This window comes from Danio rerio, chromosome 3, assembly GCF_052040795.2.
Source record: "Danio rerio strain M-AB ecotype USA chromosome 3, GRCz13ab, whole genome shotgun sequence".
Taxonomy (NCBI): Eukaryota; Metazoa; Chordata; class Actinopteri; order Cypriniformes; family Danionidae; genus Danio; species Danio rerio.
In genome coordinates this window covers 16,453,819-16,468,474 of record NC_141023.1, presented here as the reverse complement: position 1 = coordinate 16,468,474, position 14,656 = coordinate 16,453,819, and the positions used below count along the sequence as shown (strand labels likewise).

The following is a 14,656-nucleotide window of genomic DNA, read 5'->3' as shown; positions in this document are numbered from 1 at the left end:
TCTAAAATTATAAAGAACAAGGAACAAGTGATTATTGCAGAAACATACTTTGCAGAACTTAGCCCATGTGATCTGGCAACCGGAGTAGTTTACACAGGGACCTGCGCAAAAACACACACACACACACACAATTAGACACTGATTCATACATTTAATGTTAATTTTATTATAGATAAATAATGCAAGTTAAAATCACAAGTTGACTCTAGGCATCTTATTTCTAAATGTGTGTGTGTTTATCTGAAAGTTGTGTTACAGTATCCTCTGAGATTTAAAGTTGCCTAAGAATCGAAATCTCTAGAGACACATGGACATACATAGTACACTAAAGCCAAGCTACATAAAATCTTTCCTTCTGTCTCACCAACAAGTGATACATATAATACAGCAGAGGACACGGTTGCTCGTGCCTTTTGGCTCTGTCCCTTCCTGAATAGATTCTGCACCAACATATTTGACTGGATACACAAGGTTTATAGCAGATCTTTTCTACCAGATGCCGATCTTGCCATTTTTGGCTTCTCACAAAATACTTATCTCCTTCAAACAATGCAAGAGTCTTTTGTGCAAGGCATGGCTAAAAGTCTGGTGCTGAACAATTGGAAATCACCTTTACCCCCTTCATTCTAGAACGAGATTTTCCAACATGATATCTGTTATTCAGATGGAGAGACTCGGATGTTTAAGTACTAGCTCCATATGAAAATGTTTGACTACTTGGGGTCAATTTCTTAATTTATTTGACAAATCTGCACTACCTGACAAAAGTCTTATCGTCAACCCCAGCTGTAGGAGTAACAAATAATTTGACTTCTAGTTGATCATTTGGAAAAGTGGCAGAAGGTCGATTTTTCTGATGAATCATCTGTTGAACTGCATCCCAAGCATCACAAATATTGCTGAAGATCTATTGGAACCCACATGGACCCAAGATTCTCACTGAAATCAGTCAAGTTTGGTGAAGGAAAAATCATGGTTTGGGGTTATATTCAGTATGGGGGCGTGCGAGAGATCTGTAGAGTGGATGGCAACCTCAACACGCGGAGGAATCAAGACATTTGTGCTGCCCATTACATTACAAACCACAGGAAATGGTAAATTCTTCAGCAGGATAGCGCTCCTTCTCATACTTCAACCTCCACATCAAAGCTCCTGAAAGCAAAAAAGGTCAAGGTGCTCCAGGATTGGCCAGCCAAGTCACCAGACTTGAACATTATTGAGCATGTCTGTGGTAAAATGAAGGAGAAGGCATTGAAGATGAATCTAAAGGATCTTGATGAACTCTGGGAGTCCTGCAAGAACGCTTTCTTTGCCATTCCAGATGACTTTATTAATAAGTTGAGTCATTGCAGAGATGTATGGATGCAGTCCTCCAAGCTCATGGGAGTCATGCACAATATTCATTCTTTTTCCACTGCACCATGACTTTATATTCTATACCGTACATTATTTCTGTTAAGTGACAAGACTTTTGTCTGAGCAAAGTCAGACTTTACTGTCCTAATTAAATAGTTCAAAATCAAGGCATGATCATGTTTTGTTTGGTAAAATAAGCGTAATCTAGAGGCTTTTGCCTTTCATACAAGCCACTTTAGATACCAAATTATCAACTAGAAGTTATTATTTGTTGTTCCTAAAACTTGGATAGGCGACAAGACTTTTGTCAGGTAGAGTATATCTCAAGAGCCATCCAGTGATCCCTCTGCAGTTTAAGTTACATACCCTCGTCTCTAGTTTAGGTTTTATGTGACTAATTAGTGTTTTGGATGTCTCTTTTTCTTTTTGTTTTCCTTTATATTGTCCTCTGTATGTCTATATGCATATATATATTAAAGTAATAAAAATAGCAAGTTCAGATTACTTCAGGCCAACTGTTAAAGAACAAAATTTCGATTGACAACTGTAATACCGTTAGAGATGTTTACATGAAAGTAAAGCATATAATTAGGGCAAGTGCTGCTGGTTTCCGAGCAAAACAGGAGACTGTGATAGTACAATCACTCATGATAAAGGTATAAGCTTTTACATTTGTAAATTATGAAAATCTGCATGAATGAAAAAACATAAAATGTATAATACATATTTTTTAGCTTCCTATGAAATATTCTATTATCTTTCACAACAATATTATCACACTATTTACAACTGTTAATATTTATTTATTTAAAACCTATAGATCTCTCTCTCTCTCTCTCTCTCTCTCTCTCTCTCTCTCTCTCTCTCTCTCTCTCTCTCTCTCTCTCTCTCTCTCTCTCTCTCTCTCTCTCTCTCGATACACGTAGACAAGATTTTATATTGTATATTTTTACACTGTTATAGTTTTATATATTATAATACATTTATTATATTAATACATCACAATATACTTTATAAACGAAGTCATGGAGAACACAAACTCAACCATCTAAAATGAAAGATTATTCAAAGCCAATTCTAATAATAATAATAATAATAATAATAATAATAATAATAATAATAATAATAATAATAATAAAAGCCTTTGAGTGCCACTGAGTATTAAATAACACAAACACCCATACACACACATACCCAGAAGTTTCTCTGCAAGTGTGGTGAGCTGCTCAATAGTAAGTCCTCTTTTGGTTGTGGACGAGAACTGCCAGCTGAGCACCTCCGCCACCTGATCCCATGTTCCTACAGGAGGTTTGGTGAAGAAATTCACGTTCTGTGAATAGAGGAAAAATAGAAAAGTACTTATTAGTATCTTACATGATGAGATCCAAGACCTATGAAGTGATAATGCAAATAAAGTAATAAAGTTTTCGTTTAATAACCAAAAAATGATGTTAAGTGACATTGTTATGTATATATTTTAGCTCTGAGGTAGAGAAGACACACTGAAATAGATATTTCACCCAAACTGGAAAATTGTGTCATTAATTTCCCAACCTTCACTCATTTCAGACATGTTTGTGTTTCTTTCTTATTTAAACATTTTTTAAAAATATCTTTACCTGTGTTTAACAAAAAGAATAAAAACCCCAACAGGTTTGAAACAAGTGAAGGGAGTAGTGGGTTCATTTTCACTTTTGGGTAACTGCCCCTTCAACGATCCCTTTAGGTACAAGTCAAAAAAATGTAGCACTATTTAACACAACCAGAGGTTGACCAATGTACAGCACTTCAAAGTATTTCAAACCTTGGGATGGTTGGTCAGCATGTTGTACCACAGGATGGAGGCCCATGCGTTTGGCATTTGACAGATATTAGAGATGACCACCACCGGGAGAGAGTGCGTCTGGACACAGATAAAAGACATTCAGATTAAACAAACAATAACAAATCCTGCTTTATGTCAATCAGAAATATGTGTACAAGTGCAAACACAGACCTGGACGTTGAATGATTAAAGGGGTTGTTCACCTAAAGATGACAATTTACTCTCTACTTATTGCACATTATAAAAAACTACAAAAAATTGTGCAATTCTAAGCGTGCCTCACATGGATGAGTGGGTTTGACAAACCACCAGTAGAAATCACACTCTTTCATCACCAGACGCTCTTACAATCACTTTGTCTAAAAAAAAAAAACTCTAGCACTTAATTTGCTAAAAACAAACAGTTCTTTGTGTAATCAACACTTCTGTGTTTATTGCCTATTCTTGTTGAATCGCTGAATGCCTCCTCAAATGTAAGTCGATTTAGAGTCTGCTAAAATATTAAATGTAAGGCTACGTTCACAATGCAGGCAAATGTGGCCCAAATCAGATTTTTTTTGCCAACATGTGACTCAGATCTGATTTGTCTTGACAGTGTGAACAGCCCAAACCGCGTGGAATCTGATCTTTTGAATTCAGATTTGTGCCACTTTCAAATGTAGTATTAAATCAGACACAGATCTGGGGCCTCATGTACGAAGACTTGCGTGGAAATCTTACTAAAACATTGCGTACGCACAAAGCTGTAAATGTGCGTACGCAGAAAAAAATTCAGATGTATGAAACACTGTGTACGCCGAATCTCACGCATATTCTTTTGTACATCCGAATGAACGTGAAACTGAGCGCAACATGCACGAGCACAAAACTCCTCCCTGCCTCCTCCCCCGTATGAATATGCTAATGACTATGCTAATGGCAAAACCCAACGAAAAAGCAACGGCAAAATCAAGCAAAAAGAGAAACTTTGAACAGAATGTGAAATGGAGGTGCTGCTTTCGGAGGTAGACCAGAGAAAAGTGGTGTTATTTGCAAGTTTGTTCTCCGGAATTAACAACAAAAGAAAAAAATAGAGTGAGAGAGTTTAGCTGATGCGGTTAACACAGTTGGGTCTGAACATCGCACTGAGTGCATTAAAAAAAAGAAATAATGTGGTTTATATCTGTAAAATGTTGCAGGACGCTTAACAGTCTCAGTGGCGCGCTCGTAAGACGCTTGTGATCATGAATTGATACGTTCGAGCATGAACTCGGCTTGAATCCAGCGTCTGATGAACTCTTTCTTGTTTTTTCCCCCGCTACATATCAGATTTTGCCAACTATTTATCACGAGAAAGACAAGTAGGAATCATCAATAAGTTCATATCAATAAGCATCATATTTTATTTGCACATTTATTGAATGGAAATGTTTCTGATTCACGCATGCAAATTCATCTTCAGATAGTGTCTTTATAGCAATGTGCGTGCGGTAGATCGCTCAGATTACATTGGGAAAACAGGTGACTGCTGCAAATTGTGCTTTAATGTTTAGCTGGTCAAATGTATGGTATGGAAACCTTATATACCTGCTGAACCAGTCTCATACAGCTGCCATTGCAAGGCTCAGACACTTTGTAGAGAGGAATTTAACACAACTGCCTCTAGGAGTCGCCAATGGAAATAAAACAGACACGCACAAAAAATGTGCGTACGCCTGCCAGAAAGCTGCACACATTTCCACGTTCAGTTCAATGTTAGTAAATACAAACGTGAGCGATTCTGAGCATGAAACCTGGCGTACGCAAAGTTTTTGTGCGTACGCATCGTTGATACATGAGGCCCCTGATGTTTTGCAATGTGACCAGTGTGAACAGTTATGTAGAATTTCACATGATTTTTACATAATCTTTGAGCGACATGCGTCATCATTCTGTACTGCAAACATCATCTACTCCATAGTAGTAGAATAGCACACAAGGTGATTACTTTACCACAGTTGGTCATTTTGAAAAAAAAAAATTGAAGGCAAAACTGGTGCGTGTTAACCAATCTGGTTAACGATTGGGGTATGGTTTGAAGTTGAAGAGCGCCGGGGGGTGTTGGGGATAGGGATCTATGCACAAAGAAAGGTGCACTTTCATTTTAAGCAGGGACTTTCTCTCCGAGAGAAAAAAGGGCAGGAGCACAAGCACCCAAACACCCCCTCTCTGCATGTGCATGTTGTTTATAACAAAGTGAAAGGAAATAACTCTGCAAACAGAGATAACCCAACTGCCTTCACACGTTAATCTGTGGCTGCTCATTAACCCTTGATGAGTTCACTACACCGGTGGTCAGAAAGACGCGCACCACAGTTGTCATAAATCACAAATGATCAGTGTTTTCAATCACAAGTGACTTACTTTAGGTTTCAAATACACATTAGCAGAAGCAGAACAACCATTTACAGTTCATGAAATACACCACGGTTGTCTGTGTAAAGGTCAATAATCATATTAAGCATAATCTGAACATGTGCTTACTTCATACAGTATACACATTCTGTGCATAATTAGACATGTTATGCTGTCTGTAAGTGCACTTTTGCGCATGCGGGTCAGTTTAGGACCATGATCTGTTCACACTGTAAATTTGACATTGGCCACATATAAAACAACAATTTGAACAGCCATGTAAAAACAATCTGACCAGAGAAAAAGTCAGATTTGAGCATTAGGCCTTGCAGTGTGAAGGTAAATGTGTTTACTCTTTACAAAGTGGTACCACAGTATATAAAAAATAAATTACTATGGAAATCAGATGGGTTTCCACAATTTTTCTAAATATCTTCTTTTGTGAAACTCATGAAGTTTTGAAACAATTAAAGAGTGAATAAATGATGACAGAATAATTTTTGGGGGGTGAACAACTGCAAACACAGCCGAATGGTTTAATGACCTCACTTAATTACCCTGCCGAGTGTGTGTTGGTATTTGACGTGAGCCTGTTGTGTCCACCCACAGAATAGGCATGTGCGCACTCTTATCAGCTCATAATAAGCACACAGGCAGCACTGAGGGTTTTAATAAGTGGCACATTACACAAGGACACGCTGTCGGGTTACATATTCATGTCCTCCCACTGCTGGTATCACGGCAACAGCCTATCACAATGACCTCATTGGCTTTCAGGATGGCGAATCAATCGCTTGAAGCAGTGTGATGATGGACTTAATCGGCACTCAGGGTTTCATAATATTATCATCTTTGATTTGATATAAAGCCCAACAGGATAACGTCCCTGTGACAGGAATCGTGCCGCGATAAGACGTGTTTGACATTTTATTTGGTTCTTAAATCTCGATTGACGAAATAAAGTGTCATTTTTAGGTTGAAATTACTTTTTAGGGTGCTATGATTTCACTGACTCTGAAAATGCAAAGAGCATTGCAGAATCCAGTTGTAAAAGTCAAATTAGATACATAACATGGAAATCATGGAATTTGGCAGGTGAATAAATCACACGTAGCGCTGTCCACAATCAAATTGTGATGTAAACTATTGTTAACAAATATTAAAAAAGATGGAACCTATTAAAAATGTGAGATCTGCGTATTCTGTTGGTTTCTGTGTGAATGAACAGTGCAGTGTTGTTTACTGCATACAGTCTGAAGCATGAGCGTAACGTTTTTTTTACAGATTTATGTGAGAAAAGCTATCATATCATGTATACGTAAATTATTATTTTAAAAAAATTAATTTTACTAAAATTGTAGTTTTCAAAATAATTTAAGAAAACACTTAAGTTATATATGTAATTCTTAAAATTATATTTTTGCTAAATTCTTCAAAAGTTGTTCAATTGTTGATCACTTTTTAGGATTTCAATTAACTAGACGTGCTTCTGACTGCAAAAATGCATTTTATATATGTGAATAAAACACTCACTCACGAATATGCATACATGAGCATATACACAAAGGCGCACATGCACGCACTCAAACGCATGCACACATGCTCACATGCAAATGCACGTTCGCAAACACATGCATGCAAACGCGTGCATGTATGCAAACGAATGCATGCAAATGCACATACGCACGTAAACACACATACACAACACAGGCAAGAATGCAAACGCAAACACACAAATGCTTGCCCGCGAACACATGCGTTCAGTGGCACATGAGCGAAAGCATGCACGCAACAGCACGGGCATAAACTTTCGCACGCAAGCTCACACACTTACTCACTCATTCATGCAGATGCATAAATAGCTAAGCATGCACAAATGCAACTGCACGCACACAAACACACACACGCAAATGCACATACGTAATCGCACGGATGCAAATTCACACACGCAAACGCACACATGCAAACGCACATACGCAAACGCACGCACAAATGCAAATGCACGGACGCAAACGCACAGACGCAAACGCACAGACGCAAACGCACGCACGTAAATGCACGTAAACGCACATACGCAAACACAAGCAGGCACATAAGCAAATGCAAGCGCAACAGCACGTACGCAAACGTACACATGCATGTATGCATATGTACACACACCCACGAACTACTAAAATTAACTCATAGAAAAAATGGAATTTAAACAAATGTAAATTCTACAGTGAATCAATCCTTCAACAATGACATTCATACTGAACTAAAGCGAATCATCACTGAACTAATGAACACAACAAGCATTCTGTGGAACTTAACATGCATGAAGCTTGTTTCGCAATGATCAAACTTCATACCTGATATTAATTTTAGTTGTGCTTAGACGCGATCTGCATTGTATAAAGCGCTACAGAGATGAAACTGATGACTTGAAATGTGTATTTTTTTACCTCAAGGTCGATCTTAAGTCCTTGGTGGTAGACTTCTGTCTCGAATGTGATCAGATGCAACTCTTCGGTCACTATCAGAGAGGCCTGTAGTTCAGAGGTCTAAGGTTAATGCTTATACTGACTTCACTGTCTTCACTAGAAGCAATGAAAATATATGCATAGCAACAAAAATGATTAAAAAAAAATGATAAAAAAGCCTTACATCACTATTGGTTCGGCCTCCATTGCCACATCTCTGCTCTCGTAGAGTCTGAAAGACAGGAAAAAAAAAATAGAAAGCTTGTAGAGCATTTAAATGTATCAAACTGTGGACAATTTTCTGTAAAATGAGCTTTATAGTTAATTGCTTTTAATTCGTTTTTATATTCATGTGCTGCATGTCATCTGCTTTGACATAATCTGCATTGTAAACAGCACTATGAATTGACTTGACTTATTAAAGGATTTAATATCCAATATTCAAGTTCTTGAATAATTTAAAGAGAACAAAACACTTGAATGTTTTATAAAGCAACATTTCAATGTCTGAAAATAAAAAATTTCTACCAATAAAATATATAAATAGTCAAGTTACGAAAAGCTTGCATTCGATAGGTCATTGAAATAACTTTTCTTGTATTTTCTGACCACTGTGTAAATAAAGTGAGGTTTATTTTTTGGTGTTTTTCCAAGTGCAAACATCTAAACTTTTATATTTTTAAATCAAGATTCACTTCATTCTGAAGTGAAATGACATAAAAGCTTGTTTTTGAGGATCACAGACACTTGTTTTGAGCATAAACTCTTCTCTAAAAACAAGAATGTATCTCTTCACTAAGAATCTCAAGTAAACATCTTGATTAAAGAATACTGTTAAAACATTTTATGCTCTGATGTGTTACAGAGTATGAAACAGTGACTATGAATTTAGGAATTCGAATATAAAAAAACTGTGATTTATTATATATACCCAGTAATTTTGAAGCATATTTGTAGCCTATGATGAACTAAGCTAGTGTAAAAAAAATTTGATAGTTTCTTACACAATTTTTGACTTCAACAGTAATTGTGGCTACTAATAAAGTGTATATCTTTCTTTACTAAAAGCAAAAATCTTGCTCGAAATTAAATATATTCAATGCTGAAACTGATGTGCACAAATATATTTGATTATGTTGAGGGAGTTTTCCTTTCTGTTCAGAGAAGCATAACAGTGCTCCCAGTTAAAGAAACACAAACAACTCCAGAAAACACATGGTTTGGAGCTTTGAAAAACATACTAGCATACTGGCTGAGCTTACCAGATGTTTGAACTCTGCTGACAGGCTGCCATTGTTGGATTCCTCCATGTTCATCACCTTAGTGTTAGTGCCAAGGATGTTGAACTTGCGTGAACTGAAGAAAAAAAAGCAGAGGGCTAAAGTAATGCAGCAACTTTTATAGATACAAGCAAGAAACACAATTTCACTGGATTTTTAAAAAAATAACACCTAGTCAAAAGAAAATCTAAGCACTCCTCTAATCTGGTGCTGTGGCCAAATGTCTTTAAATGAAAAGTACCACAGAAGATCAACAAACGTTTCATCCCGTTGCTTTTTCTTTTCTACTGTGATATACTTAATTATTGAGTGCAGACCTTCTTAGGCACTTTACAAAATGAAATTTCAATTTATTGATTATTAATTTTATTATTATTATAAGTATTAGGGCTGCACAATTCTGGCTAAAATGAGAACCACAATTTCAACACAATAATTCAACTTCAGAATTATGAATAGTTGTATTCTGATGTCATCACTTTACTGTGCATTAATGACCAGGACATATTTATGCCTAATAAGGTCCACCATTCCAAGTCTATACAAAGTGTTTCATTTTAACCAACAGTAGACCTACACATAGGCTTAATATTAGTATTGTAGTTTTGCCACATGTTTGAGAAAAACAATACAAATAGGCTACTCATGGTGACGCAGTGGCACAGTAAGTAGTGCTGTCGCCTCACAGCAAGAAGGTCGCTGGTTTGAACCTCAGCCAGGTCAGTTGGCACTTCTGTGTGGAGTTTGCATGTGCTCCCTGCGTTCGCGTGGGTTTCCTCTGGGTGCTCCGGTTTCCCCAACAGTCAAAAGATATGCAGTACAGGTGAATTGGGTAGGCTAAATTATGCGTAGTGAATGAGTGTGTGTGGATATTTCCCAGAGATGGGTTGCGGATGGAAGGGCATCCGCTGTGTAAAAAAAAGTACTGGATAAGCTTTAAAAGTACTGGATAACCTTTATTTTACATCTACAGAATTGTAAGAAAATCGTGATCTTGATTTTAAGCAAAAAAATTGTGATTTTCATTTTAGCCAGAAATGTGCAGCCCTAATGCATAATAGCCAAATATCAGCCATTTATTTAATCTGCCAAATATGCATTGATCTATCACTATAATTTAGTTTAGTTTAGTTTTTGTTTACAAGGTCAATGCACATCAATAAACATTAAATACTGTAAAATTTGCCAGAATTAGCCAGAAATGGCTATTTTTAATCTGTAAACCCCTTACAGAATGTACCTAAAATAAAAGCACAGCATAATAACATAGAATACACTATCATTCAAGAACACAGTACTAATGCTATCTTGTCATTAACCAATTTCTAACATGAGACTGAAAAGAACGAAAAGTACATGATCTTCAAATTGTTGGTGGGATGGAGTTCCATTCCCTGGCAGCTTTCACTGAAAACTGACTAACTGAATTAACTTTTTTTGAGAGAAATAATACAGTCCCCTTTTTCACCACCTCTAGTAGTTTGGTTAGCAGTTGTTCTAATATTCACAAACTAATTTAGTGGTGAAGTCGGGTTATGCAGGGTCTTAAACATCAAACAGATATGTACATATTTAATTCAATTTTCCTAACCAAGCAGGTTGTATTTCTTTAATGTTGAACAATTGTGAAATTGAACTGAATTCTTATCAAGGCTTTTTATAGATTGTTTGTATAATGATTCAAGTGGCTTTAAAGTAGTAATGCTAGCTTGGGACCAAGTGGTTAAACAATAAGTGATATGAGAAATGATCATGGAGTGATAATAGATTAGGTCAGCCTCACATGACATCTGAAAATCTAAAATTTCCTAAACTGAATCTGACCCGGTTACAAACCTTTTTAACCTGTGACTTAAATGATAGTTTTGAATCTAGCGAAACTCCAAGGTACTTGTACTCAGAAACAACTTGTAATCTTTCCCCTGATACATATACATCTGGTACTACACTTACCCTACCATTCTTAGAAAAGTACATACACACTGTTTTAGAGATGTTTAACTTTAAATGGCATTGTTCCAACCAGGCTGAAAGATGTACTAGCGATTCTGTCTGAGTTTGGTTGCAACTTGTAACACACTACTACTATTAATAAATATAACAGTGTCATCAGCATACATTTGTATATTATTGTAAGGACAAATAGATGGAAGATCATTAATATATGAAGTAAAAAGTAAAGGGCCCAAAACAGATCCTTGTGGAACACCTCTGGATAAACCTAAAGGGGCAGATCTGTAATTCTGTATATTAACACACTGTTTGACCAGACAGGTATGATTCTATCTGTTTTAAAGTTTGTGAGGAGAAGTTAAAACCTACTAATCTGGACATGAGATTTACAGTAGCAAAGGCCTTCCTGAAATCAATTAAACAAATCTTGATCATTTGCGATGAGAAAAGTGTCTTTTAACATTATAACTCACCCTCGAATGGCTGCCACGTCACCTGACTCCCTGCAGAAGACAGGAGGTAAAAATGTAAAAATATAAAAACTGGCATATCAAAACATAACTCTGATGTCACCGACAGGGACTTGGACTTACTTGTCAATACACACTTTGATTTTGAGCTGGTAATTCAACTCTGGGAATTTCACAAGTAACCTGAAAATGAGAGGAGGGGGGAAAAATGAAAAATTCACAATCTTTGTCTCGACGTCCTTTCTAAATGAGCAGTGAGTAAACCCACCTGACTTTGGTGGTAAACTGAACTCCTGTTTTGATGACAAGGGGTCGGTCAGGGTGCATGGGCATGCAAGGCTGCCTCTCCACAACAAATGCACTGTGAAAGCAAAGACAGAAAGCATTATTAGATCATATCCTGCTTCATTAGCCATGTTTCAATCCAATGATGCAAATTAGATTCTTGTGCAAAGCTGGAATATGGCATAAAACATTTGAAAATAAAGCAGTGTTTCCATCCAATGAGTTAAAGAGAACAAAATTGACACTTCCTGATAATCTGGTGCCAAATAGCAAAAAGAAAAATGCTATTTGCTGCTGCCAAAGAAGCGACTGTAGATCTTTTTGTTTAGTAAACAACTTGTGAAAGAGAAAATGCAATTAACGTGCGGTGGGTTTTTAAAGACAGTTTTGGAGTAATTTGAATGTCTATTACTGATGTCCCTCTGTGGCTGTTTTTAACAATCACATGATCTGAAAAAAAATCGATTTTTTGATGAACATGCTGGACTTTATTCTCTAAGTGAACTTTAATTTTAAACTAATTTCGAGAGGAGCATGTGCTCATGACTGACCCAGCTGGTCCACATTAGCTAATCATGATCCTCCAATCAGAAGATCCCAAGTCACTATATATATATATATATATATATATATATATATATATATATATATATATATATATATATATATCCTCTTTTCCTTTCTACAACTATCTTCGTCTGGAAGTAACCCCCCTCCTCCTCTTCTTTCACCTTTTTCCAGAATGGACGGCACGGTGGCTCAGTGACTAGCACTGTTGCCTCACAGCAAGAATACCAATGGTGTTGGGTCCTCGCTGGGTCATCTGGTATTTCTGTGCGGAGTTTGCATGTTCTCCCCGTGTTCGCGTGGGTTTCCCTGGTTTCCTCCCACCATCCAAATGTGCTCTTATTTTTGAGCCTAATTTTTGAGCACCTTGACCTTTTTTGCTTTCGGGAACTTTGATGTGGAAGCCGATGTATGAGGAGTGCTATCCTACTGAAGAATTTGCCCTCTCCTGTGGTTTGTAATGTAATGGGCAGCACTAATGTCTTGATACCTCCGGGTGTTGATGTCACCATTAATTGCATATCTCTCGCACGTCCCCCATACTAAATGTAACCCCAAACCATGATTTTTCCTTCACCAAACTTAACTGACTTCTGTGAGAATCTAGGGTCCCTTTATCATTTGTTGCTCTTACAACTTGGATCGACGACAAAACTTTTGTCAGGTAGTGTAGACTCTGAGCAAATGTACTACCTTTTCGTTATGTTGGTGGCCGTTTTTGCCCAATTGACTTCCAATAAAAATACATATTTGATTGCAAAGGCATGACACCATCATGAATTCTTGATTGTTGGTGTTTTTTTTGCACAGACCTATCTAAAGGGTTAACGGTGCCAACTGATGATCAACCTCTTCCCAACAAAAAAAATCAAAAATGCATCTAAAATCAAGAATGCATGATTATTTGCTGCCATGTTTTTATTTATATTTTAAAAATGTTGTTATCATGGAAGTCAATGGGGCAAAAACAGATACTAACATAACGAAAAGGCAGTCAATTTCAACAGTACACAAGGGTTAATTTGCATCTTGGCATTTTTATTAAAATTCTTTTATGCAATACTCCAAATTATGCATTAAAATAGATTGGTAGAAACTTAGCTACTGTTTTTGGAGATTAAACAAGAGAGAGGGTGATTTCAAACCTTTTCATAAGGTTGCGGAAAAGATCTACGATCTTCTCCTCCAGAGCTGGACGGTGCTGAATAATGGGGTCCCCTTTATACGAGACCTTCTGCTGAAGCTCCTCCAGTTTTCTGATCTGCTGTCTTATCTGCAGCTGTGACTCAGCCAAAGAAGTAATCCTGAAATCAGATATTAAAGAAGTTATTTAATGTAATTGCATGTTTTCCTTTGGATGAGTTTTAGAAGCTGTACGTGCATATCTAAGATCTTGAAGACAAAGTCTCAAACCCCAAGAGATATTCTTTATAAAAGTTAAAGGCATAATTTATCTACAAATGAAAAGTTTCATATGTATTTACACCCAAGTGGTTTTAAATTTTCATAAACTTTTTTTTTTCTGTTGAACACAAACGATATTCTGAAAAATGTTGAAAACTAGCACAACAAAAATTCTATAGAAGTCAATGGCTGCTGCTTTGCAACATTCTTTAAAATATCTTCATTTGGGTTCAGCAGAAGAAAAAAAACAAGCATGTTCAGTCAAGTGAAGGGCGAGTAAATAAATGAAGACAAATTTAAAATTTTTGTGTGAACAGTCCCCATTAAGACTCATCTACGCCTTCCTCATTCAAAAACCTCATTCAAAAATGCCCCTGCAAAACTATATCACTGGCCCTGTCCCAAATGGCAAACGTCATATGCGCTTGTGGTCTTGCGGCTCTAAAATTAAGAATGTGTGTCAGTGTCCCTTAAGTCCACAAGACCACAGGGTGACCCAATTACCAATTTGCTTTTTTATGGCTACCATGTACCATCGATGCCCACCTAAACTAACATTTCACCTAAAATATCCTGTCAATTACCCTCTCTCCACTTGTTGCAAACCTGTTTTGATTTCTTTCCACTATTACACACAAAAGATGATATGCTTAAGAATGTGGGGAACTGGTACTACTTACA

At 36.8% G+C, this 14,656-nt stretch overlaps 1 protein-coding gene across 13 annotated transcripts in view; it reads right to left on the bottom strand.

Annotated features, from left to right (window-relative positions):
- stat3 (signal transducer and activator of transcription 3 (acute-phase response factor)) overlaps window positions 1–14,656 on the bottom strand; it is a 79,278-nt gene that overhangs the window by 19,339 nt on the left and 45,283 nt on the right. For all 13 annotated transcript variants that reach the window (XR_015479496.1, XR_015479490.1, XR_015479494.1 and 10 more), the window contains 10 exon segments: window positions 13,717–13,875; window positions 11,988–12,080; window positions 11,843–11,902; window positions 11,723–11,752; window positions 9,279–9,372; window positions 8,201–8,248; window positions 7,999–8,082; window positions 3,161–3,259; window positions 2,551–2,686; window positions 49–101 (listed from right to left, as the gene is read on the bottom strand). Coding sequence is in view for 5 of the 13 variants with exons in the window: in XM_087242106.1 (XP_087098232.1) it covers window positions 49–101; window positions 2,551–2,686; window positions 3,161–3,259; window positions 7,999–8,082; window positions 8,201–8,248; window positions 9,279–9,372; window positions 11,723–11,752; window positions 11,843–11,902; window positions 11,988–12,080; window positions 13,717–13,875 (856 nt within the window). In the remaining 8 variants the exon portion in view is untranslated.